The 27781-nt window shown below is 45.7% G+C and overlaps 1 protein-coding gene across 6 annotated transcripts in view; it reads right to left on the reverse strand.

Moving 5' to 3' along the window:
- Positions 1–385: 385 nt before the first annotated feature.
- IGF2BP2 (insulin like growth factor 2 mRNA binding protein 2) overlaps positions 386–27781 on the reverse strand; it is a 155607-nt gene continuing 128211 nt past the window's right edge. For 3 of the 6 annotated variants that reach the window (XM_072807722.1, XM_072807726.1, XM_072807727.1), the window contains 9 exons: positions 24187–24309; positions 23697–23832; positions 21146–21274; positions 11809–11877; positions 10805–10921; positions 6778–6852; positions 5218–5349; positions 3549–3662; positions 386–1240 (listed from right to left, as the gene is read on the reverse strand). In XM_072807722.1, the coding sequence (XP_072663823.1) occupies positions 1106–1240; positions 3549–3662; positions 5218–5349; positions 6778–6852; positions 10805–10921; positions 11809–11877; positions 21146–21274; positions 23697–23832; positions 24187–24309 (1030 nt within the window). In that variant the 3' untranslated portion in view covers positions 386–1105. Of the gene's footprint in view, positions 2256–3548; positions 3663–5217; positions 5350–6777; positions 6853–10804; positions 10922–11808; positions 11878–21145; positions 21275–23696; positions 23833–24186; positions 24310–27781 lie in introns of all 6 variants that reach the window. The other 3 variants (XM_072807723.1, XM_072807724.1, XM_072807725.1) reach the window with 3 other exon arrangements.

A 27781-nucleotide genomic window follows, 5' to 3' on the forward strand; every position in this document is an offset into this window, starting at 1 on the left:
TACCTACCTCGATATGCTGTCAGTTCATCCCTCCAGTTCCGTGGCTGTCAAACTCTGCCACACTCAGGAATCACCCAGAGGGCTTGCTGAAGCAGACTGCGGGGTCCCTCTGGATTTCTGACTCAAGGTGGACCCCAAGAATCTGCATGTCCAACAAGTGCCCAGGTGATACTGATGCTGCTAGTTGGGGACCAGGCGTGGAGCACCACTGACCTAGTTGAGCTCCTCCCAGATAGCTTCCTGGAGAAGCCTGCCTCCTCAGGGTGGCTTCCCAGTCCTGACTCTATCTGCTGCCCATCTTCCCTAAGTCCCCCAGAGCTGGAAAACTCTGTCGACACTTTGGGATGGGCGATGCTTAGTAAAATAAGAGACCGAGACACCAGGATCTTGTTAGCTGGATATATTTCATTTTTTTTGTTTTTGTTTGTTTTTGTCACAGAACACTGTTTGCAGTAGAGGAAACTGGCATTGCAGTCTGGTGGTAAAATGGCTTGTTCACATAAACCAGTACATGTTCATCCTTTAGCGCAAAAAGCCCTAATGGCGCGTACCCTATTGAAATTCAGGACATCTCCAATATTTTCTCTCTCTGTTTTTCTTTGTCATCTTTTTTTTTTTTTTAAATAAACATTTTCAAGGTTTGTCCAAAAGAAGGCCATATAGGTTCTTGGCTAGCGGAAGACAATTCAGAACAGTTGTTGCACACTTGGACTGTCACCTTCTCCAGGCTGGCAGTTGATATCTTATTTTTTTTCCAACTCATTTTTATTAAAAAAATAAAAAAATGCTCCAACTATCAGTTTTACAAAATCTCTAAGGGAAACACAAGAGCAAGGTGCTGAGGTAAAAAACACCTGAGGTAGCTTTTTTTTGTGTGTTTTTCTCGTTTAAAAAAATCTGTAAATTTAACGCCCTGGGCCAACGACCTCGTGTAAATTGCTATTTTCCTCCACATTTTTTTTTTTTAAAAGAAAGAAATCATTTCGCTGAATATTGATGGCTTATACACCAAAATGTAAAAAGACAAAATACATTCTTTCTTTGTGGAATCTTTCTTTGTTTGGTTGGTTGGTTTGATGGGTTCCTGTTTTCTTCTTCCAAAATGCTAGGACAAGTACCATTGACTCTTGTTCTTTTGAGTAACCAAGTGTAAGTTGAGGCTGGTTTGTGTGTTTCGCTTTTGTTCCTTTTGTGTGATGTGATACTCAGAGCACTGCTTTGCCTGGGGGGTGCGTAGATACTGGGAATTGAGACAGAGGGATGAGGGATGGGGGAATTGAAAAGAATGGGAATGGAGGAGGAGGGGAGGGAGAGAAGGCAGGGGAGAGATAAACAGAGAGAGACAGAGAATTATATAGCAGTATGCAAAAAACCAGTTTAAAACCTGTGAAGCAAAGAGAAATGGGTGTGTGAGCTAGACAGGGATGAAGAGAGACAGTTTCCTCTTCAGAGAGACGGTATCCCTTCTGTTGACATACACAGGTGATCCAGAACTGCCGTGAGTGTCCTTTCGAGATTTCCCTCGGGTGAATTTTGTGTGGGTGGTCTCGAAGCTCCTTACTAAACCATTAAGACCTCCCAAAGAACGACTTTATTCTTTAAAGTCTAGAAAAGCCTGCTTTCTCTTTAAAAGGAAAAAAAAATTAATTGATTAAAACTTGGAGTTAGTTGAGTTATTTGATATATTATTTCTAAAATATATTAACGCTGCAGGCACCCTGTGTAACCCACAGGCCACATATCTTAACATCTTTCCCCTTCTAATATGTACACACATGTACAGAGACAATTTCCACAAACAGAAAAGGGTGTGAATTTCGCTTTGCTTTGAACACGTTCACCTATGTTAGTTCAACTAAAAGGGATAGCGTGGTGGGAGTTAAGGAGAGATCCGAGTGGATGGTGCAGTGGATGGCTGGGAAGCCTGCAGAGGCCCTGGGGGAGGCAGGAGGCCGGCCGGGGACCGGGCTGACCCCCCCCCTCCCTCCGGGCCCCGGGGATTCTCAGGGCCTCTGCAGAGTCCCCGGCGCCTCCGCAGACTTCTCATTCCTCAGGATGGTCTTTGGTTTGCTCCCGAGCTGGCTGGCTGTGTTTGGTCTCATTCTGTCAGGTGTTGGAAGGGCTACATTCATCCGTTGTTTTGCTGGTGCCTGTTGGGAGCCTCACTTGCTGCGCTGTGAGGCGACTCCCTGAGGATATTTCTGCTCCTGCTGCTTGACCTGTTGTACAATTTCCCTGATCTTGCGCTGGGCAGTCTGCAGCAAGGGAGAGGAGGGGACAGGGGAGAAAAAGGAACCCGGTTCTGAGGACAAGCGGTGGGGCCCGGAGGGTGGGGCTGGGACGTGGGGGAAGGAAGCGGGAGGCTCAGAGAAGCGTCATCTGCCTGTCGAGGCCCTCACTCTGGGGGCCTTTTCTGCCTGAAGTAAAATGCAGGGTCCCCATGCCCCCCACCCCTACCCCAAGGCAGCTGGTTGTGGGAGAAAGACATGGGACCCCAGAAGCTTCTGTGTACTTGCAGGCCAGGAGGCAGAGCCAGGGAGCCAGTGCCAGGGGGCCTCGCAGAGCTGGACCGCACCCCCTCCCACTACACACACTTCGGCCCTCAGGGCTGCCCCGCACCCCCCTCCTGGAGCCCTTTAGGAAGAATGGAAGTGTGATGCCGGATGGACAGGAAACGGGTGCGGAGGAACCGAGAAGTGGCCCAGACCCTCTGCCCTGTGCAGCTGAGCGAGCCCCTCACCCCACACCTGCGCTCGGGTCCAGGAGGCCTGGGACGCAGGAGGCAGAGGGGGTGCGGCCGGGGCTCTGAGGGCAGGGCGCCTCCGGCACAGAGCACGCCGGGCACTCGGGCGCAGCTTTACTGTGCGATTGGGTGGCCCTCACTGGGGTGGCGCAGGGGCTGGGACTGCTCTGTCCCCAGACCCAACACGCGAGGGCCTCGAACAGAACCAGGCCACATGGCACTGGGTCACAGGTCCCCAACTGAAAGGGAGGAGCCCCGGCCTGGATGGCACGGGGAGGTGGGCTCCTGCAGTGAGCGAGCTGAACCCTTCCCATTGCGATGCTGGTCCCCGCTCAGGGTCTCAGAGCCTGACTGGGGACCCCTGGGTGGGTCCTTGCTGGTATGTGGTTCCCAGCAGGGGAAGGCTGTGACTGAGGCCTAAGGGGGCAGCAAAGGGAGGGGGGCAATGCTCTAGCCCTGCGGGGGGCTGGAGATGTGCTGGGTTTGTCTTCCAAGTGCTAGGCTCGGCCCTGACCTCCTCTAGCAGCCTAGGGAGGGCCTGGGGAGGGCCTGGGGAGAGCCGAGGTGAGAAGGGGTGGAGCAGTTGTCCCTGCCCTGTAGGCAGTCCCTGAAGAGCACGGGGAGGTCCACCTGTGGGGGTGGGGGGGTGGGGGGTGCAGGAGTGGGGGGGTGGCACAGGGGTGTGTGTGTGTGTGTGTGTGTGTGTGTTTGTGTGCAGGGCCCGTGACTACCTGACAGGCTACCAATAGCTTAGAGAGCTGGAAAGTGACTGGTAGGAGAGACCACACCCTCACAGCACAGGTACCTGGCTAGCAAAGAAATGCCCAATGATTCTGACGATCACTTCCTCATTTTCATCTGGCGTTTGGTCACGAGGCACGATGACTTCTGCACTGGTTAAGTTCTGCAGCTCATTCACCTGGGAAGGGAGAGAGTGGTTCAGGAGGAAGTGGACAGGGGAGAGCTACTCGCCTTTCCTTCAGCCTGGGGGGTGGGGGACAGTCACTGGGCGCCCCGACTCCTGGAGCCCCCCTGGGGCTGAATTTTTATTCTGGAATTCCCCTCAGCAGGTTCCTGCACATGCTCCAAGGACCCGGGCTCTGCCATCATCCAGGAAGGAAAATCCCTCCTGGACACACTCTCCAGGCGAGCCAGGAGCCCACACCACCTCTGACTCACCAGAGTAAGCTCTCCTTTCTAATCAGGCGTTGTTCTGAGCCCCACTCTTCGTTTGCACCCCCGCCTCCAAGTCTTCCTTCTACCTTCGAATTGTTAGTTTTTCTCCAGTCCCACAGCGACCCTGCTGCTCCTCTGTCCCCTATGGCCCCCCCTTCCTGCTCTCCGGCGCTCCTCCCCAGCCTCAACCAGCCTACACTGCACCGGGGCTCAGCCCAGGCCCTGGCCCCGGGGTGCTGAACACCCAGGTGGGGTTGCCAAGTGCTCGTGGACAGCTGACAGTCTCTGGGCGGAGATGGGGGGGTACACAGAATTCAGTGACTGGTTCTAAAATGACCAAATAGGGGATCCAAGGGCTCAGGATGGCTGTTTGCCCTCTTCTTATTGTATCCTAGCTTATCCAAAGCCAGTGTGTGTGCCCTTGGATGCTGATTACATTCCTGGATATGGGGAATAATCTGTAAGCCATTGGGTTCTATTCTTCGGTATAAAAGGTGACTCATTATATCTAGAACTTGGCTTTGAGTCCTTGATAAGAGCTTCCGCATAAAGAAAACAGCAGGTACGTGCATGTGCGCACCTATGACTCTAGAGGTCCCCATATGCCTGCCACTCCACACGGTCCCTCTGCTAGCGTGCACAGGCTTTATGGGAACTTCTGGGGGCGGTCATATCCCCGCCAGGTGGGTATGTCTCATGTCTGACAGCCTATCTGCTGGTTCCTACAAGCTTCAGAGTTAATTCTCTGGCATTTTCAAATGACTTTGTGTTGCTGCCACCTTCAGGTTAAAAGCTGTGTTTTTTTTTTTTTTTTATGTTTCCTTTCTCACCCACCACCCAACTGAGAAACTAGGTCCCCTGTAACAGATGGGCAGGTTTGGGGAACCAAAGACAGAATCTACAGGAAGGAGAGTCTGAAAAGTCAGAGGAGAGTGTAGGATATCAGGCCCCACGGGCCTCTCAGCATGAATTCAGAGAAGGACATACACTCTGGAGGGGGCTCCATTCCCTGTTATTTTCCTGCTGCTGTTGGGTGTGGGCTTGAAGGGGGCAGGAGGCAGCCTCCTTGTCATCTTTAGGGAGTAGGGAGCTTCATTTTCCAGCATGTAGCTGAGATGCCGTATTTCTGGGTGCAGAAAGAACCCTGGTGTTTTTGGTGGCCTGGCTCGGCACCAAGGATTTGGGGCCCTCCGCTCCGAGTCACATCCTTGAAGAGCCAACAGAGGTCTGAGGGAAGTTAGGCTAGGCTGGGGCAGGGAATCAGCCCAGGAGATGAAGCCAGCTCAGAGCAAACTTACGGTTTTGCCGCCCTTGCCGATCACCCGGCCAGCTGTAGAAGAGGGCACTCTGATGTGGGCTTCCAGCTTCACCTCCTCCTTGGGGTTAAAGAAGTTTTCTTCTTTCAGTTTCCCAAAGATCCGCCCCTGGGCCTGAGAGAGGAGGGCATGACCGGTGAGTCTGGGCTGCCAGTCTGCACACCTGTGTGCTGCTGCTCGAACCAGCGAGCCCAGGCCCTGCGCAGCCTCAGCCCCAAATTCCGTGGGGCTGGACACGGGGAAGCTGCGTGCCCTGCTCCCTCCTTCAGAGACCTAGTGCTGCTCCTGCCACCTCCAAGCAACATGCAGGGGACCGCGGCCTCGAGGAAGCCCTCTGTGTGGGGCTGGGGTGCAATGAGGCCTGATTTCTGTCTCCCTAGCACCTACAAATGTTGGGCTGAATGAACCTGTGCGGGGCATTCTTCATTTCCTCCCCCCACAGTATGTTTATGCCCATGGAAACCGAAGGATGGAGGCGAGGTGCGTGGTGCAGTGTGGCTGCTTTTTGATGTCTTAACCCCAGAACCAGTGCACCTGTGAGGTTATGGTTTTAAAAAAAAAAAGCCTTTAAAAAATTGAGATACAATTTATATCACCTAAAATTCATCATTTTCAAGTGTACACTCCAGGAGTTATTGGTGTATTGTTTTTTAGATCCGTCCACACCGGAATCATTCCCAGTGAATTTTAGGCTCTGGTGGAAAAAACACTGGACTGGAGCAGGGTGCTGATGAAGCAGGTGCAGCATGCATCAGAATTTCACTAATTTTTATAGCTAACATCCTATTGAGCGGATAGACCACATTTCATTGATCTACTCGTGAGTTGAAGGGTTAATGTTTTCCTTTCAAGTCCTAAATATTTTAAAAAATATTTTACTTATTTATTCATAAGAGACATACAGAGAGAGGCCAAGACACAGGCAGAGGGAGAAGCAGGCTCCATGCAGGGAGCCCAATGTGGGACTCGATCCCCGGACCCCGGGATCATGCCCTGAGCCGAAGGCAGACACTCAACTGCTGAGCTCCCCAGGCGTCCCAAGTCCTAAATATTTTTAATGATAAGGACTATCCTTTTATAAATATGTTCCTGACTTTCAGAAAACTCAATTTCTAATTTCCCTAGGAGAAGGGCGAAAATAAAAATGCACCTCACCAAACAACATCCAACAAATTCCTGCTATGTCCCCTGACACCCCATGGTTAGGCCCCCGTAGCCTGAAAGGTATAAGTGACTCAAGAAGTCTGAGACACCTGTCCTCCAAACCATGGCTCAGGAGGCCGAGATACCCCAGAGGGGCACCACCTGAAGTGGGTACTGACAGACAATCAACTTTTCCATGGAAGAGAAGGGAAGGAGAGCTCCAAATGGAACAGCCTGGAGGGAGGTGAGACAGGGTGAGTCTGAGACCAGTGAGCAGCAGCAGGAAGGGCAGCGGAGGCAGGGCCTCCCAAAGAACAGTCCTGAACATGCCTCTGAGGTGGCTGCTGCCTGCGTAAGGCCCTCTACGACTGTGGGGCCCAGGTGGCCCTTGGTACTGACCTTGAACTGGGCTTCCGGTGGGCCGGTGATGATGACCATCCTTTCGCTGACATCTGGGCCTTCCGCTGGGGCAATCTGCAGTTTACAAGGCAAGAGGAAAGTGCTGCTGCCAGGCTGTGCTCCCCAGACCCCTCTCTTGTTTGGGTGCGTGGCGCACATACCTAGCCAGGGGATGATGGGGCTTCTGCCTTTGCCCCTGCTGCCTCCACTCTGGGTATTAGGAAGTGACCACCATGGTGCCCAGCATCAAATCTGGGTCTTCGGCTACCCAGGCAGACTTGGAGGCAGGCCAAGTAGTTACTGCCTGTCCCGACCCTGAGCACAGGCAATGACAGGCCTCCCAAGGGAGTCAGGAGGAAGAGGAGCTGTGGGCTCCGCCACCCGACCCAGGCCCCAGAGCAGAGGAACGGCTAGTCCACAGACCACTACTGTGCAGCCAGCTTGCAGGAGAGGTGCCCGGATTCTAACTCTACTCACAGAGGCGGTTGGCTGCAAGGGACAGTTGAGCTAGAGCACAGGTAGCTAGCACCAGCTTGTCCAGGGCACAGGAACTGAGTGAGGGGCAAGGACACCTGGGTCCCAATGTCCGCTCTGCAAACCCCTCCCCTCCCTGGACTCCGTTTCCTCATCTGTGAAACATGAAGGTGAACCCCGGCAAGCTCAACGCCCCCTCTAGCTCTCGCCATTTGTGAGTCTAGGTCTCTTGTAACACAGCTCACATGACAGGCAAGCACGTCTTGTTAGAGCCTCATTACAGATTCTTCTCTGTATAGCCCGCCTTGTTCCAAAAACCACGAAGGTAGCTTTGAAAATAAATATGTCGTAGCAAAAGCTAAAGTTAATTTAAAGTAAAATGAGTTAAAGGTACTCCAGACATTGAGAAATGAGCCAGGAGTGAGGTTAGTATGTAAATGCATCTCATAAGGTCCTATGCACGTGCCTCAGGTGGGCCGCAGAGTCAGTTTTAAGCTTAGAAGAACAAAATCAATAAAAGAAACTTCATTTACAGGGTCACAGTGTTCCTAAAGTCAGAAAAAGCCAGCGGCTCAGGAGAGGTACCATCCTGAGACTGATGATGTAAGTCACCACCAACGGCTGTGCTTCAGACGTGCCCCCCTTGCCCCGCAAAGACCTCCAACTCCACGGGGGTTAGTTTCTAGCCCACGGCCAAGGCCAGGCTCCATCCGTGAGCCTCAGGTACCGTACGGCCGCTGCAACATTGTAGTGATGACGCATCCCAGGTGTGCTCTGGAATCAGAGATCTTCCTGGGGGCTCTGGCTCTGACACTGCAGCATGAGGATGAACGTGAGGCACAGGTCCCCAAGCCCTGAGCTCCTTGGGAGGACTTCCCTTACATGGGCAGACGACCTGCCAGCCTTCAACTGTGTAGGGCAGCATCCTCTGCTGAAAAGCAAAGATCACAGTGTCCTCCCAGCAGGTCACACAGACTGGTCCTTGAGACCACTGGCAGAAACGCCTGCCTCTATTTCTGGATCCACAGTTGGCATTAAGTCTGGCCCTTATCTCAAAGAGGAGACGAGAGGGACTGGAGCATGGACATGGTGGTTCCCACCCTACCCACCCAAACCCAGAGGGGCTAAAGGGCTAATTCATGCTTTACGCTGACCAAATCCCTGCTGCCATCGCTGTGCGCCTCCCAGTGACTCCTGGTTGCCTTGCTCAGAGTCTGAAACAAACACCCCGTCTCTCCTCTGACGCTCACCAGCCCAGACCACAAGCCTAAGAGCTACTCGTGTGCTCCTGGGGTTTGGAATGACGTTCCACCGGGAGAGCACCAGGGAGGAGGACCCCACCTTATCATGACTGAGGCAAATGGGGCCCAGAGGTAAGCAGGGGCTGGAGCGAGGGCCAGGAGTTCGTGTGGCATTCTGAAGCCTGCTGCCCTGATGCTCCCAGGGTAGGCAAGCAACAGGAGCCCAGCTCCGTCTGTAACCAGAGCATCTGGGGGTGCACCTCCCCGACCTCCCCTCTGCTCACCCCCCCCAGCTCCCACTAGTGTACAGCTCTCTGCCTGAAATGGCAGCATCAAATGTGCCTCTTGCTGCAGCCCCCTGAAGGCTGACAAAGCAAGAACGGAGGGTTTTTTGTAGTGAGATTATACATTTTGCTGTAGAGAAAATGCTTTAGAGTCCTGTTGAAAGTAACAAAAACCAGACTGGTTTTTAAAAGCAGGAAATTTTTCTCACAAATACTTGGCTTCCCTGGTTTTCTCTCCTTCATTGCTATGCACAGAGGCAGGGGCCAGAGAAGGAGCAGGGTGCTGATGAAGCAGGTGGTCGGTGCAACATAAAGGCTGACTGGGCCTGACCAGCCTGCAGAGCCCTTTCTGCCCCCCTGGTCCCGCCCTGCTGGCTCTGCCCATCACAGAGGTCGTGAGCAAAGTGACATACCACCACTCAACCTTGTCGGGATATGGATGGGCAGTGGGGACGCTGTAGGGCGATGCCCAAGGGAGTGCTCTCTCTCTCTCCTATCTCCTCTAGGCCTGTTGGGAATGATTCCACTGTAGGGCTCTGGTGGCTCTGGTGGCAAAAACCCTGGACTGGAAATTGGGTCACCTGGTTGGATGTCGGCTCTCACATTCTTTACCTTTGTGGCCTCTGACAGTTAATGAAACCCTCTGCGCCTCGGTTCCTCACGGGCAACACTACATGGAGAGTTGCTGCTGCAGCCAGCCCAGCAGGGGCTCAGAACCCTGCAGGGCAGCGGATGAGGTCACAGCGGGTCCTGCCACTTGTGTGCTTCAGCCTGGTCCCCGTGACTCTCTAAGTCCCACTCTTCTCAAGGGATACAGGGAGGATGTGATGTCACGATCCTTCAAGCCCCTTGTGGTCGAAATCATCTAGTTCGGTCTCCACCGCCTCTCAGGCCACAGGACTGGACACTGGGGCGGGGGGCGGGGGGACAGGCAACCAGCCCAGCATACCTGTCCCGTTCGTGGGCCGGGGTCCCACCTGCCACAAGCCTGCTGGGAGCAGAGGCCTCCGTGTTCCACGCTGCGGGCCACCCGCCCCTCGGGGCTCCCGCCCAGGTTCTACACTTTGCAGGTAACAGGAGAAATGCCTTTTCTAAACAGAATTCCTTGGTGGTCTCAGGGCAATCCTCATTCTGTGCTACTCAGAGTGTTTTGTTTTTGCTTTCCTCCAGCACACTTGCTGTGGGAGAAATTCCAGCTCTTCTTGAGGAGAAAGTGCAAGCATTCTTTCTCTCCAAGTCATGAGACTTCTCGTTCGGAATTCCGGGTTGTCCCATGGTAGCAAATTACTTTACGTAACAACGGAAACTCTGTTTTCTAAAGTGTTTCATGAGGCTTGGGACGTGCTCAGCATTCTGTCTGTGAGTCAGAGCCGATAGCTGGGCTTGGAGCAGGACCAGGGTCGAAGAATCCTTCCCTTTCAGCTCCCGGGACGCTTCTTCACAGGGCGCCCGAAGGGGCAGGATGTGGGCGCGTAACTGCCACTGCCACTCGCGACCATTCCCATAAATCAAGGGGCCTTCCTTCCTGAGCTGCTGTTCCGTCCCAGGGCTGCCTGTCGGGCTGTGTCCCCAGCTTTTGTTTATCTACAGTGTTATCGCTTTCCAAAGAGTTTTTCATTCAAACTATTTTCTTGAGGTTCAGGGGTGTGTGAAGCAGAGACTAATTAAAGCATCAAAACCCTGATAAGGGCACAATGTAAACAAGGCTCTGCTGGCGTAGCCCCCTTGGCTCGGGAAAGGCCCCAGCCTGTCTGCGCATTTACAGTTCTTGAGAAGAGGGTTGCAGTAGCCCAAAGAGAACGGGGTTGCCTTAGGTGTTACAGGTGTTACTAATAATTTTTCCAATTTCATCATCAGTTAAACGAGAAAGGAAGGAGAGAGCTAAAGAGGAGAGGCGATGGCATTAACTGGCCAGACCCCGCGGGCTCCTGCCCCTGGAATCAGCGTGGCCCAGGAGCAGCAGAGGGAACGGGGATGCGGGGCGGGGGGCTGGTGAGGGAAGAGGGTGGCTGTCGAGAGCAGCTTTACCTTGATGGAGGCCCCAGCGAATCTAGCCAGCTGTTTAATGTGCGCCCCTTTCTTCCCGATGATGGCACCTACGGCCTGGGTTGGGATGAAGAGATTCACAATCTCCTGCTCTGGATACTGGAAGGGCGACAGAAGACAAGATGTCATTCCCACTGGGGTTGTGCCTTCAGGTGCTCGGCAGGCAGGAACCGAGCATCTACCACGAGCCATGTGCTCTGACGGCCCCAATGCCCAAGGAAATGGCCACAATGGTGCATGCAATTCCCCTGTGCTCTAGGGCTCTGCAGGCGAGAAGCCTAAGGAATGAACCTGAACAGTGAGACCTCTTGAGCAGCTTGGAGTCTGCTGGATTCAGAAAGTGGCCTGTTCACAGGTTTTCTGCCACAAACAAATGTGCTATGTACCGCTCCTGGGTCTCTATCCAAGAGGTAAAACCGTTATTAAATATATCCCTGGCCTGAGGACGGAGTCCCGAGGCACCTGGTGAGGAAGAATGGGAAGCTACTCGGCACCTGGGAGCCACAAATGGTATTTTCACCAGAGTGGCCTCGTGTTCAAAAGATAACAAGTAAATCTGCCCTGACCAGGCCGCCTGGTGACAGCCCGGAGAGACGTGGGCAAGGCTACCAGGGGTCTTCGCTCCAGGGGTCTGTGGGAATGACACGACTCCCACTGTTAGACTTTCCTCAGAGACATTTGGAAACTGTTCTTCGGCTCGACACTGCCTCCTAATTTGGCCTCTTGATCATTCACACGTGCCGGCTTCCTGCCACCTCTGGGTTTGTAAGCATCGGCAGGATGGCTGCACGGGACGCATCGGCGCTCTGAAGATTGTCAGCGCGCCCCGATGCTGGGGTAGTTTGATGTGTGATACCCCATGCTGTGTCGCTCCTGGGGTGACTCACACCAGGAACATTTGCCGGTCAGTCTGCCAAGGCCCTTGGGGCGCCCACCACAGGACAGGGAAAAAGTGGCAGAGGGGGCGGTCCTGGGGGGACACTTACGGAGTGGTGGTGTGGGAACGGGCCAAACTGGTGAGGGGGGTACAAGCTGGAGAAGTATCCGGAGTGGGTCTGCAGCAGGAAAGAAACAGTTGGTCAGTCAGCTGGTGCTCACGGGGACACTCCCCACGCAGGGAGGCAAGACTCCCGCACACAGCACAGGCTCCTCGCACCGGCACGTCTGCACCTGCCCATCGGCAGCTCAGATCTCTGCTGCACCCCCACCCCCTCCGCAGCATGGAGCGCTGGGCTGGGTTTTTGGCCGCTGAGGCCCCAGGAACTTGCCACCGTGGGAGTGAGGGCGCACACACACTCCTTTAACCTGCCCTCCCTCAGATGGGCAGGCCCAGTGGGAAGTCCTGATGGGACCACAAGGCACAGAGATGTGGGACACTATCAGGACGTAGCCAGTGAATGTGCTCCCGGGAAGCTGGGGCCATGAGCTCCCTTAGAGAATTTCGGAAGGAATGACAAGATTGAGGATGGAGGAACTTTGAGAAAGAGGTTGGGAAAGGAAGGAAAGAAATTGAGTGAATAATCAGCATCGTGTGTGAGTGTGTGTGTGGGTACAGGAAGGTAGATGTACACAGAAAACAACAGAACTATTAAGAAAATAACATTTTATTATTATTTTTTCAAGATTCTATTTATTAATGAGATACACAGAGAGAGAGAGAGAGGCAGAGACACAGGCAGAGGGAGAAGCAGGCTCCATGCAGGGAGCCCGACGTGGGACTCGATCCCAGGACCCTGGGCAGACACTCAACCACTGAGCCACCCAGAAGCTCCAAGAAAATAACATTTAAAAAAGCTGCCTTTTACTGAATACCTACCGTGTACTAGGCACTGTGCTAGAGACTTTATTCATAGAGTCTTAATCCTCACAGCAGGCCTGTATGACAGGAAGAGGTTTGATTTCATATATTCCTATAGGCAGGATGCTGAGTGCATCAGTGTGGTCTAGTTAAGTGCATCTGACATAAGGTCACAAAAACGTAGGCATGCCTGTCACAGGAAGGCAGGTCACCATGGAGCCGATGCCTGTGGACCCAACCTGCAAGATGACCTTGTAGGTTTCTGACGCTGGTCAGACACTAACTTTTGCCTGATGGCTCCTAAACAAATTTCATGGTGTTCTCAGTCTCCCAGATCTCCAGCTGGACTCTGAGCTCCAAATCACAACTTCGCCCTATGTCTCACTAGGGACAAAATGAAACAGTCTTCCTATCTGAGCTGGACAGTGGACTTCTGGCCTCAGAGGAAAGGAGGTATGGACACGGGGGTGGGGGGGGGAGGCCTCCCCCAGGGGTACCTGAGGTGCCTACAGAGCTCTGCTCAGGGGAGGGAACCTTTGCTCTCAATGTCTCAGAAAGAGACTACAGTGATAGCTCATAGCCACAAGAGGGGGCTACGAGATCAGCATTCTCCGGGCGATCTCCACATCTCCCTGGAAGCTGAGTGCAGGCTTTCCTGGTCCTGCCCCTTCCTTGAAGAGAGTTCAGTTCCAGACCCTTCACGCAGGTCCCTGTCCTGAGCCATGGAAGGTGAGGGGAGAATGCTTGTGGCTTTCTGCCCAAAGTTCTGCCCTGGGGAAGGATGCTTCTTCCCCCTTCGTCTTGCAGGACAGCCTTTTTGCATCAGGCCTCAGAGCAGCAATGCTTCTCAATTGTTATTTACCTTTTCTTCCCAAAATTCTGAGACCAAGAGTAGACCGGCCACACTGTGGCTCCTATTCTGAGTTCACACACTCTCAGCATAAACACTGTACCAACTGCAGATCTAACCCAAGTGGTAGATTTGGGTGAGCATTGACCACTTGGGTTAGATCTTCACCTCCCAGGAGGAGGTGGCCTCTGAGCTGGGACCCACGGTGAGGACAGAACCCCACATAAGGCACTGGACCTTCTAAGCGGTGTTCATATAGATGCTGAGCCAGGAAAGGGGTTGGCCTCTTGAAAACTAGAAAAGAGGCCAGTATTTGAAAAGCAAGTAATAGAAGACCGCTGCGAATGACGACAGGCAGGCAGGTTGTGGGCCTGGCTTTGAACATGGGTTACAGCCTATGTACAACGGTGCCCCTGAATAATGTAACATGGCATTCAGGGAGGTCACAGGAATAAAGAATCTATGGTTGGGTGCTATATGGGCTGGATGACGAGTAGTAAATGAGCACTGACCATAATGGAATGTATGGCTTACAGCACACTATTTCCCAACCCCCCAAGCTGAAATGGAGTCCTGATCTTAAATGGAAGAAGGTTTTCAAAACAGGCTTTGTCATAATGATCAGAGAAATCACCCACTCATGACTTCAATAAATGTTCTCTTGAATGGGAAGGGAAAGCAGGTTGTAGCCATCAGATGAACCAGAGGCTCAGGGAAGGGAGAGGCTGGTATGGAACTCCACCCCCTACTTGGCAGTTGGCCTCACACTGTCCCCGTTTGAGGATTCCCAGTTATTTTACAAAGGAGAACCTACTTTAGTTTTGAATATTTTAGAAGCATCAGGACACTGGGGAGGGGGCGAGGGACGTCACAGTAAAGGTGACCCTGCCCTCTGCCAACAGAGGCAACAAGGACGGTGTGGTCATTATTATCCACTGGTTCATGTTACATTCGCAGTTTGAGAGAAACTGGTGTCTGCTCTTCCTGTCTGCTTGACTGCTGGGGTGTGGGTAGAGGAGTAGATACCAAGTGCATTTGTAAAAATTAAAAAGGGAATTATAAATAGTTGGACCAGCTTTTCCCTGGAAGAAATGCAGCATCCTTAGTTCCAAGCTGCTGTGTATAGCCATCATCATGATGCCAGATTTAAGTGATACACTGAAGCATAAAGAAATCCAAGGGTCGGAAGAGTGAGGCTGGGAAATGGGTAGTAGACAGGGCGAGAGTCAGGCATACAAATTACGTTCAAATACTGAAACAACTTTAGTGTGAAAACAGACTGATGCCACATTGCAAAGATGGTGGATGCTCTCCCTAGGAACCGGGGAGGTGGACTTGGGCCTGCGGGGAGGGAGTGGATTTGGGCAGAGGGGTCAATGTCATGGACAGAAGTCTCTCAGATTCAGAAGGTACACTGTTCTACTCCAGCTTGTCAAATGGCCTCCCACAATAGCTGCTTGTCCACCTCGGTGTTGTCAAGGGACAACCTTAGGAGCTGACGAAAACCAGAAATTGTTAAGCTAGCAAGAGGCAGAGCTGAGATTTGAGCACAGAGCTGTGTCTGACTCTGCAGCCCAAGATCTCAACCACTACAACCAACGCTGCCCCCACCTGGAACATTCCAAATTCATGGGTTCGGGTGAGGCCCATGGCTCATGTTATGGAAGAACTCCCCTAAGGACTCTAATGTGCCCTCTGTTGAGTTTATTTAAATATATGAACAAACAATTAAAATTCATTAGATATATACAGCGAATCAGGAGCATGAAAGACGGGAGCAAAGATGAACAGGCAAACAAATGACCTCAGTGAATTAATTCAAGAAAGAGGAAGAGCTTTTTAAAAAAATGTCTCATTTGATTTCTTAGTGAAATTCAAGATGACAGTTCCTTTACGCATAAGAAACGGCTATGAGAAACAAATAAAGGAGAGACTGAGATTGATTTTGGAAAGCAATCACTCAACAGAGGCTGTATATATAGCCGAGAAGACACTCCTTTAACCCAACAGTGCACTGGAAGATCAACCCATGCAAAACAAAAAGCAGGAACCAGACATGAGAATAGAGAAGAAACTGATGGAATGAGCACTGGGTGTTAAACTATATGTTGGCAAACTTAATTTAAATGAATGAATGAATGAATGAGGAGGCAGGAATAGAGAAGATGTATGATCCATAAAATGGGAGTTCCGGAAGGAGAAAATGGAAGTGGAGGGAACGGAATACCAACATGAAGTACATCAGCAAGAGATCTTCCTGAACCAAAGAAAAACCTGAGTCTTCAGACCAAAGGGCTAAGATTCAGATTTCTGAATTCCAATGGGGAAGGCAAAATATTAAAAAAGGCAAAAAAACTTAGAAGGAGAAACTACAAAATAAAGAGAATCAGGCTGGTAGCACACCAATCTGAAAAACAAAATACTAAAAGTACTGTCTTCAGAGTTCTAAAGGAACTATGACTCTACAATTTCTAGACAGCCAGTTGAACTTGCATTCATGTGTGAGGGGAAAAGAAAGGCATTTTCAAATCTAGAAAAGTTTAGAAGTTATGCTACTTATGTACTACTATTCCTGGAAAAGGTTAAGGAAGTATTCCTGACAAATTAACAAAACAAACAAACAAACAAACAAACAAAAAAGCCCCAAATAACTCAAAAAAAAAAAAAAAGAAGAAGAGAGAGCATATGGAGCGCAAGACACCATCTGCAGTGAGCAAAGTAACCAGTTACAGTTTAGTTAATCCTAAACTGTAGATTATGAGATTGTGTATTCATTAAGAAAGCAAGCTTAATAATTTGGAATAAAATTCCAGATTATTTCTAGAGTGAGCTGACTTAAACACCCTGAACAAACTTTGTTACAATAAAGAATTTAACAAAACCATAATCATAGTGGGAAAACAGCAAAGTGCTTCCATCACGTAACATCATACGGATGAAAACAATTATATAGATGATATGAGCCACCAATTAGAACCCCGCTTTTATAGCTATAAACACAACTCTGAGCCCATCAGAGAAGGCACATCTGTCCAAATGCCCATGAATTAAAAAACCGATTATACTTAAGGCCACAAAAATCAGAAATGCTCTGATAACACTGTCTGAATACAAAGTATGGAAAACAATTGCAAGATAATGGAAAAGAAACCATTAACTTCTTAAAAGTTTAGAATAAACAAAGCCCTAGCAAATTTGATTAAGAAAATAAAGAGGGGCCCCTGGTGGGCTCTGTCCGTAGAATACGAGACTCTTGATCTTGAGGTTGTGAGTTCAAGCCCCATGTTGAGGGTAGTGTTTATTAAAAAAAACAAAACAAAACAAAACAAAAAACACAAACAAAACAAAACAAAAAACGAAATAACAACAAAAAACCTTAAAAATAAAAAAGAGAGAAAACACAAATATACAATGCTAGGGATTACAAGAGAGTAATACACAAGTCTGGGTATTTATCTATTCATTTGACAAAGAGAGAGAGCACAAGCAGGGGGAGTGGCAGGCAGAGGGAGAGGAAGCAGCAGATTCCCCACTAAGCAGACAGCCGGACATGGGGCTCTATCTCAGGACCCCAAGATCATGACCTGAGCCGAAGGCAGACGCTTAACCAACTTAGCCACCCAGGCACCCCAAGTTTGGGGATTTTAAAGGCTAATGGCCTGCTCTGTACACGTTATGCCAACACATATGAAAATTAGATGAGATGAATACTTTCATGGGAAAATAAAAATCAACACAACTAAGTAAAAAACATATAAGAAACTGAAAAGTTTATGTGAAGCAAATAAAAGGTGGTGGCCCAGATGTTTTATGGATAGGTCTTATCAAATCTTCAAGAAACAGAGAAGTCCTACATATTCTTTAATTTTCCAAGGCATACTAAAAGTTGGTCATCTTTCCAATTCATTCTTTGAGAAAAAAGTAATCCTGCTGTTAAAACTGACAGGATTGTTACAGTGTAGACAAAGAGATGAATGGAACAGAGTCAGACAGATGATTAAGTGGGAATTTAGTGTAGGACAAACTGGAATTTTAAACTGAGTGATAAAAAATAGTATAGCATTCAAAAAATGATTTCAGGAAACCTGGCTATCCATTTGGGAAAATAATCAAATTAGACTCTTTTGTCAAACTATTAATCAAAATAAATTCCCTATGGATTACAGATACAAATACAAGTAACAATTCTCAAGAACCAACAACTAAAACTTACATTAAGAAAACATGGGAGGATATTTTTACAGTCTTGGATGGGAGACTTTTTTCCTTAGCATGACAGCAAAGGCCAGAATCCACACAAAACATCACAGATTTAACTACCTTACTTCTTAAAAAATTTCTACATGAATTCTGGTGAAGGGAAATTTGGGAGAATGTAAATTAGCACATACCCTTGTATACAATAATTCCAGTCTTAGAGAATTTACTTTCAGATACACATTTGTGCCAAGACTTATGGATAAGAATACTTACTTTGATACTACATTTAGTAGAGAAAATCTGGAAACAAAACAAATGTCTAAAAATAGTGTGCTGGTAAGGAAAGTTATAGTAAATTCATACAATGGAATACTATGTAGCCATTAAAGAGAATTAGTCTAGCTATGAAAAAATGCTCATAATAAGTAAAACAACAACAACAACAAAAAACCCATGGAATTCTGTATGACATTATTACATATAGTTTTGAATAATATGATCATATACTGATAGAATTTTTTAAAAGTGTAAACATAAAGGTGCTATACTTCTGGGGAGTGGTTGTTGGATAAAATTTGGGTAAGATAAGGCAGGTGAAGGGAAATGTCCACATTTTACTTTATACAACTTGTTCAAAATATATGTATTTTAAATTATTATGGCACAAGATACTATGAATAAGGCAAAGAGAAATGACAGCATGACAGAAAATATTTACAACACAACAAACAGCTAATTGCCTTAATATGTAGTCGGCTGTTACAAACCATTAACAAAAAGATGGAAAATAAAGGTAATAACAATAGCAGCTATGTTTACATAGAAATTATGTGGTTTTAAAATTATTATTATTATTTATTAATGAGAGATACAGGGGGGTGGGCAGAAACACAGGCAGAGGGAGAAGCAGGCTCCATGCAGGGAGCCTGATGTGGGACTCAATCCCGGAGATCCGGGATTACACCCTGGGCTGAAGGCGGCACTAAACCACTGAGCTACCGGGCTGCCCTTATGTGCAGGTTTTAACTTATTTAATAATCCTTAAAACAACCCCATGATACCAGGGTCATCAAGATGCAAATAGGTTAAGTCACCTGCCCAAGGTTAAAAATAGCAAGTGATAGTGCAGAGATGCAAATGCAAGCAGTCTCTAGAAACTGTACTGCCTCTCAAAAGACTGATGGGCAAATGACACAGAGAGACAATTCATTAGAAGGGGAAAAATGGCCAATAAAACTGTTGAGCCTCATAATAACAAAAGAAATGTTTATTTTAAAATATTAGATTTTACGGACTAATTAATTACATGAGTAATAAAGAGTATGGGAGAAAAAAAATCCCTGTCACACACTGGTAGGAAGGAAAACTAGTGTATCTTTCATGTATCAAAATTTATTTATTTATTTATTTTTTAAGATTTTATTTATTTATTCATAGAGTCAGAGAGAGAGAGAGGCAGAGACACAGGCAGAGGGAGAAGCAGGCATGATACAGAGAGCCTGATGTGGGACTCGATCCAGGGTCCCCAGGATCACGCCCTGGGCTGCAGGCGGTGCTAAACCGCTGCACCACCGGGGCTGCCCCATGTATCAAAATTTATATATTATGTATCAACATTTATGTATTTTATAATAATACATTATGTATAAAATTTATACATCCTTAGGCTCAGAAATTCTATTTCTAGGAATTTATTCCAAGGAAATAACTGGATAAAAGAGCCAAGATGTATATACAAGGATTTCCACAGCAGAGTGAAAAATTTAAATATATATATATTAAATATATGTTATAATATACGCATATATATAAATTGTATACACATATACACCCATATACATGCAAACACTGGTTATTTCGACATTGAGAAACAACTTGCATTTTCTACAATTCTGTATTATTTGCTTCTTAAATACAATGCATATATTACTTTCATTAACCAGAAAATAATAAAGAATAAGTTTTCATACATACACATATGCTTCCAAAGCTTCAGGTCAGAGACCAACCCTGGCATGTGTAAGCTAGCTACGAGGAGGTACAGAGACTTCCTGACTTTTGGATGCCAAGAGCAAAAGTACTAGCTTGTGATGCATAAAAGCAAAGAAATACCCTAGAGGTTCCTGGAAATCTGAAAGCCTACATGACAGGAAAACAAGTATTTAAAGCATGCCCACCACTCCCATCCTACCCTATCCTCCTCAGATTCTCTAAGTGTGGCTTTAGGGGCCAGTCTTAGGTCCCACATAGGCAGGAAGTCAGGGCCACCTCCATGTCCTGCACTTTTGCAGCTACCTCAGGGAGATGTCTGATACCTACCCCAGGGAACCATATTGTCGCAGGCAGTTGGGGCAACTATGTGCTCTGGATTAGAATTTACTCTTGGTCTATGGGATCAAGATCAGAAGTTCACGGCTTTTAGCTTTATAAAGAAAGTAAAATCTATTTTATGAAGAACTTATTTTAGTAAAATGGTTATCTTACTGTTGTAGTAAAAATCTCAGATGAAAGGAAACTTCTCAACTGTCAAAATTTATTTTCAAGTTTAGAAAATATTCTGCTATCACATGATAGCTAACAGCTTCTCTTCTGGTTTTAGTATAGGGCACAGTGGCTTTATCTCGTTTCTACAGATAACTCAAAAAGCTACTAGGAATTCTCATACAGCAATGCCTACACCAGAGACCACATCTCAGAAGAAAGGAGTGTTTGCTACAGTAATTAGGTTGTTTGCAAAGAATTAGGTTGACGAACAAAACAGTACAAACATTGGAGGAAAGAAAGTTTGCTTAAAAAATAAGCAATATGTATAGAAAAGAATTAGGAGTGAAAAAAAATAAGCTGTCAAATATCCTGAACCCAAATTTGACAATGTATTGATCTATAATGCTTGTATTTGGAAGCAACAATTAGAAAACTCAAAACATTCACATTTCTTTTGTTATTAACTATGACTCAAATAATAAATACTTATTGAGAACCTACTAAATGCCAGGCATTGTGCAAAGTGTTTAGAAACAAACGCTGTGTATTATTTTCTTTTAAAAACTGCCTATTAATAAAATATGATGCATTTGAGTTATAGACACAGGTGAGATATGTATATATATATGAAAGAGTCATCCTGGTACCCTGTTATTTCATTTATATGAACAATATTCATGAAGATTCTTATTTGAGCTAACAGATCTTCTTTTTATAAACGAATAGACTTCTAGTTAGTGAATTTGCTAGCACTGTAGTTTCTTTCCTAGGTATGCCATATACTGTGTAAGAGCACATATTCAGAGGATGGTTTAATAATATTTATCTGTCCATTAGGAAGAAGTCCCAAGAAATGTTGGATTTATCCTACAATCACTTATGATTATGGCCTCCAAATTAAAGCTTTAGCTCTCATTCAACATAGCAGAGTAATGCTGCCGCCTGGGGGTGCCCAGAGCATGAGCAAACCTCTGGATGCTGAGCTACTTACAGCGAAAGGGTGGTAAGGGGGAGCGGGGGGAGCTCCTCGGGGCCCTGCTGGTGGAGGCAGCACGGATAGTCCTGTTGAAAAGATGCCAAGTGCGCTGAGGTTCAACCCCGGGATCAGATTGGCTTGTTGCTGGGAACAGAAATGGAGAAAAAGATGAGGGGAGGAGACCAGAGAGGCCCAGCTTGCCTGGGTCAACCTCCATCTCTTGTCTGTTTGGCACCAGTGCCTCCTGATCCACTCTGCCCTGCCTCATGGACCACCCCGCTGCTGGGGTGGGCTCTCCAAACCTCAAGCTGATGATGGCATTCCTTCAAAGCTTTTCCTAGAGTGTCTACACATCGTAACACAGCCAACTAGGCTCCTCTAGGGGACCCAGGCCACTGCACCCTCTCTCCTGCTGACTTCTGATCCCCACCCTGCCCAGTTCTGCTCCTCTCACTGCTGGGCCCCTGCACATATTATCCATCATGTAAGGAATGTGCTTCTCTTCCTCTTCACCTGGCTAAGTCGTACTCTTCATGTGGGTTTTACCTGAGCTTAGATGTCCCCTTCAGGCAGGAAACCTTCTCTCACCCCAAAGGTCTCTGCTCCAGTGCGTTTTCTTTGCACCCCCCACCAATATTCCTGTGTTTCCTTCAAATAATATTCAAAGTATCATCATACAGTATTTACATTGCCTGTGTAGTTGCCTCTTCCCTTTTAGACCATAATTTCCTTGAGGATGGAGACTGTTTTACTTAGTGTTGTGTGCTCAGTGCCTGGTACATAGTAAGTACTCAATAAATACTTGTAGAACGCATGTTTAAAATATATTGGGTTAACAGGTTTTTTCCAACTCTATCCAGAGAAAGATCAGACCTTTCACTAGGATACCACACATGTAAACACCATTCTCCAGGTTCAGGATGGTTCACAACTTTGAATTTTTCACCATTTGGTTGCCAGTGTTGTGATCCTCTCACCTGCTTGGTCATTTCACATTTAAACACGGGATGCTCACCTGGGGTGAGCGGGGAGTTTGAACTGCACAGCCCCGTCAGAGGCAGAGGGATGTCATCCCCTGACCTGTGTCCTCCCTGCCCCTACCTCTGTCTCCTTGAACACCAAGCGGGTCTCTAACATTTTCTATGTTCTTATTGTGACAAAGGTCATCCATTATCTTGCCTTCTCTTAGGATGTTTGGAGTAGGAGAGCTGGGATATTTAACCTTTACCTCATCAGATATCTAAGATACAATAATTTTGTTATTCATCTATCAACAAATGACTTTGCTACAGACATGGATGAATCTAAGCGATGCGCTCAAGTGGAGGTATGTGGAGCACACAGACCCTTCTGTAGTTTTTCTGGGTATTCACAGAAGAGATGTTTATCATACGATGTCAAGAGCCCAAAAAAAGAAAATGAGATCATCTGAGGATATTTCCACAGACAAATATACACAAACAGGGAGGTGACAATACAATCCTGTCCTCATCATGCTCCACAGTTATCACATGATGTGTGCTGCTACAGTGGGGGGTGGGGAGGGGGGGCGGCGCTGGGGAGAGGTGAGGGTAGTGTTCTGATCTGAAGAGGAGGGTCCTTAGAAAGAGCTGCACTGATGGCACTGGGTTTAGCCTACAGAGCTCTTTGTCAATATTTACTCCTCTGTGAAATATTACCAGGTCTGAGATTTGCTTCAAAGTCATTCAAGGAGGGTGGGAAAGCAGATGGAGGTCCAGATGAAACAAAACAGGCCGGGGGCTGGTAATGGTTCAAGTCTGTTTATAGGCATATGAAGACTAATTACAATATCCCTTCCTCTTTTGTTTAGGTTAGAAAATCATTATAATAAAAAATGAAAAAATTACACCTCTGAGTGGGGCTTGGGCTTTGCTGATAGACAAATATTTTTAAGATTTTTGAATGTCAGACCAGTGCCTCCCCATTATAAAGTGAGAATTAGTTAGCAATAACAGAAAGGACATGCCCAAATCCGGACATTGCTGAAAGCATCAGTGAGAGCCAAGGTGGTTGACAACATTTATTGGGTGACTAGATGTGCAGATCAGTAAGCAAGGGATGAAAATCAGAGTTTAATTTTAAAGTATATATTTTTAAATTTAGAAAGTAACAGGACAATATTACAGAAAGTTTGTAAAGTAGAAAAAAATCTCTTTCCTAGCATACCAGCTGTTTTTATTTTTGTATGCAGCCTTCCTGTCATTTTGCTCCATACTATTTTACATAACCATAACCTGAACTAAATATACTTCTATATGCTCTTTTCTTAATTAACATTATATCATAAGCAATTCTTCATTTTATAATCTTCAAAGTTATGATTTTAATAGCTTCACACTATTTTTTATCCAGTACATTTATCACAATCCACTAGTTGGTTTCCTGCTTGTTTTAATGCTCTTGCCCCAAGAAGGCAGGAATAACTCCGCATATCTATTCTAAGGCACTTCCTCACTCGCTGAATGACAACTATTCTTAGAGAGGCTTGTGTCCTGCCTGAAAACACATGTAAAAACCAGTAGAGAAGAAAGCATTTGGCACTTACATTAACAGCCAGCATATCATTTTCAAAGGCCTCACGGAGCTTCTTCATAATCTCTACCTCTGCATTGGCACAGGCCTCGACTGTGCCCTTCACAGTGATGGTTCTTTCAGGGTTGTATATGCTCAAATCCTGCAAGCTGGCCACCGGGAAAAAAAGAGAGATTTCCTTTTTTCAAAAGGAAAAATAAAATCCCAGAAGGATCACAAACAAGTCTTGGTGGAGGACATGGGGAGAAAACTGGGTTCCCTCACCACACACTGTTGTATCAAATACTTGTCATTTTATTTCAAATCTTAGAGGTGACTTAGCTCATATCCATAGCAGAAAATGTCTGACTGGTAACTATGCACTTGTTTTGATGGTGTTGGAGAGAATTACATCACTTATGATTATAATCCCATTTTAAGGAAAGGCAGATGAAGGAGCTGGGTGTATCAAAATGCTCAAGTTCTCCATTTTGGGCACAATTAAACCGGAATGGGTGGCTTACGATGAGATTGTTATCTTGGTCCCCGTCTCATGTTCAATTTTCTTCAAATTTCTGCCTTCTTTTCCAATCAGTCTTCCAACTAAGCCATTGTGGGCCAAGATTTTCAGAGGAATCTCTTCAGCTCTAAAAGAGACAAACAATAATTTAACACTTAAAGTGGACATATTGGTTGCCTCCTAAGAGCTATTAAACCACTTTTTTCCCTTTACAAACATAAGCCATTTTGTTCAGGTACCAAGTGGCTATGGGTTGTAGGTGAGGCTTGTTCCTTCACCAACCCCAGTGCATGGATTCTGATTAAGACAAGCCAAATCATGGTAATTTTATTCCCTTGTTGATACTGCCTGGAAGTGGGTCTAGGAGGCAAATCTGGCCAATGAGCTATGAGAAGTCTCGCATGACTTTAGGAAGGTTTTTCTTGCTCTTAAAAAAGACAAGGGAGTTTATCAGCCCCGGATGACACACTAGGATGCTACAGGCCCTCCTAACCCCACAGAGATAACCAAATTAACAACCATAGAGAGACTGAAATACCTCTGTGAGAACTCCAGAGCTCAGTTGAGAAACTATGGTACCCTGGTCATGATAAAGCCAAGAAAAGACTCCAGTAAAAGAGGTGGGAAAATCTGCAGTGTTTAGCGTGGCTACTCTTGCTCCTTCTCCTATGCAGCATAGCAAGGAGCAAATGGGAGGAAATCTCCCATACCAGGGATCCTCCCATGGGATGTATACAAAAGATTAGACCACATATCCAACATTCTAACTTATTTGGGAGCTGCCCGAGGGATTGGTTTCTGCCTTGCTTCACTTGAAGCACTGAGGAGAAGGGTGCCAGCGTTTTAGAAGCTGCTGAAAATCGAGGTGAGCAGTATGTTAGAGCTGCAATTCCATAGTCAGAAGTCAGGGGGAGAAAGGTCAGAAGAGGTTTGAGAGGCCCTAACAACTCCAAACAGGGTGGGTAAGTAAGATGGTTGTTTTTTTTATAAATGCCCCAATCCTAGCAAAACATTAAGAGACATACAAAGAAATGGAGAAATATGTGCTAATCAAAGGATCAAAATATAACTCCAGAAACCATCCCTAAAGAAATGCAGATGCATGAGCTGACAAAGAATTTACAAATGTCATAAAGACACTCAATGACCTAAAAGAGAACAGTTCTCTAAAAGAGAACAGAGAGACAACTAAACAAAATCAGGAAAACCATGAATGAACAAAATGAGGATATCAACAGAGAAACTATAAAAAACAATAATGGAACTAAAAAATGTAATACCTGAACCAAAACAAAATTCATTAAAGCAAATCTGACAGGCAGAAGAAAGAACAAGCACACTTGAAGACTGGTCATTTGAAATCATCAAGTAAAAGTAGAAAAAAGAAAAAAGAATGAAAAAAGCCCCCACAAAGCACAGACAAAGGCTAAGAAATTTATGGGTCAGGATCAAGTGGACTAATAAACTCATGCAAATCCCAGAAGGAAGAAAGAGAAAGGGTAGAGAGCTCATTTGAAGAAATAAGAGCAAAAAAGTTTCCAAATCTCAGGAAAGAAATGGACATGTAGATTCAAGAAACTCAAAGAACTCCAAATGGGACAAACCAAGGAGAACCACACTGAGACACATTATAATCCAACTGTCCAAAAGCAAAGACAAAGAGAGAATCTTCAAAGCAGCAAGAGAAAAGTGATTATTCACAAACAAGAGAGTTTGCATAAGATTATCAGCAGATTTCTCAGCAGAAACTTTTTTTTTTTTTTAAGCATTTTGTTTATTCATGAGACACAGAGAGAAAGAGAGAGAGGCAGAGACACAGGCAGAGGGAGAAGCAGGCTCCATGGCAGGGAGCCTGATGTGAGACTGGATCCCAGGCCTCCAAGATCAGGCCCTGGGCTGAAGGCAGGCCCTAAACCGCTAAGCCACCCAGGCTGCCCTCTCAGCAGAAACTTTACAGGCCAGAAGGCAGTTGGATGAAATGTTCAAAATGCTGAAAGAAAAACACATCAACCAAGAATATTGTATCTGGCAAAAGTGAAAATGAAGGAGATATTAAGGAGATATTAAGACTTTCCTAGATAAACAAAAGCTTAAAGGGGAGATCATTATTATTAGGCTTGCTCTACAAGAAATGCTAAAAGGAATCATTTAATGGAAATGAAGGGACAGTGGATAGCAACACAAAGCCATATGAAAATACAAGGTTCTCTAGTAAATGTAAATACAAATACAATAACCTGTACTATAATAATTTTGATGCACAGAATTTAAATGACAAAAACATTTTTTAAAAAGATAAATCTATTAATAGGTATAAAATATATAAAGAGCAATTTGTGACATCAGTAACAAAATAGGGTGCAGAATTGTAAAAGAGCAGAGTTTTTGGATATGATTAAAGTTAAATTGCTATCAGTTTAAAATAGAATGCTATATCTTTAAGATGTTTTATGTAATTGCAATGGTAACCATGAAGAAATTATAGATATACATAAAAGGAAATGAAGAGACTTAACACGTATCACTATAAAAACCAAAAAGCAAAGAACAAAGTAAAAAAAATACACTAAAGAAAGCCGTAAAAGAGAAAAGGAGGGACAATAAAGCTACAAGACATTTAGAAAACAACAAAATGGCAATAGGAAGTCCTTCCCTATTAATAATTAATTACGTTAAGTGTAAAAGAATTAAAGTTCCCAATCCAAAAGATATAGATTGGCTGAATGGATTAAAAAAAACCAAACAAACAATGAAAGATCGCAAATTGACAACTTTAAACTCAAGGAATTAAAAAAAGAATAAACTAAATCCAAAGTTGGATTAATAAGGAAGGAAATGATAAAGATCAGAGCAAAGATAAACAAAATAGAGAAGAGAAAAACAAAACAAAACAAAAAAAAAACAACTAAAAATTGGTTTTTGACAAGATCAACAAAATTAATAAATATCTAGATTAAAGCAAAGAAAGAACACTCAAATATTTAAAATCAGAAGTGAAACAGGGGATGCTGCAACTGATGTTATAGAGATAAGCATGATTACAAGAGAATACCATGAACACGCATACATCAACAAAGAGATTAACTAGAAGAAGTAGATAAATTCCCAGAAACACACAACCTACTAATACTAAATCTTGAAAAGAAAATCTGAACAGACCAATTAATAAGTAAGGAGATTGATTCAGTACTTAAAAACTTCCCAACAAAAAAGCCCAGAATCAGATGGCTTCCCTGGAGAATTCTACCAAACATTTAAAGAAGAATTAATACCAATTCTTCCAAAAAAATAAAGAAGAGGGAACATTTCCAAGCTCATTCTATGAGACCGGCTTTACTCTAATACCAAGCTAGACAAAGACACTTCGATAAAAGAAAACTACAGTCCAATATCCTTGATAAATATTGATACAAAAGTCCTCAACAAAATACAAGAAAATGAATTCAAAAGCATTTTACATTAAAAGGACAATACAAAAAAATAAAAAAATAAAAAATAAAAGAACAATACATTATGACTAAGTAGGATGTGCTTCTGGAATGTAAGGGTGGTTCAACATATAAAAATCAATGTAATATACATTAATAGAATAAAGGTAA

Source organism: Canis lupus, chromosome 31 (genome assembly GCF_048164855.1).
Source record: "Canis lupus baileyi chromosome 31, mCanLup2.hap1, whole genome shotgun sequence".
Classification (NCBI taxonomy): Eukaryota; Metazoa; Chordata; class Mammalia; order Carnivora; family Canidae; genus Canis; species Canis lupus.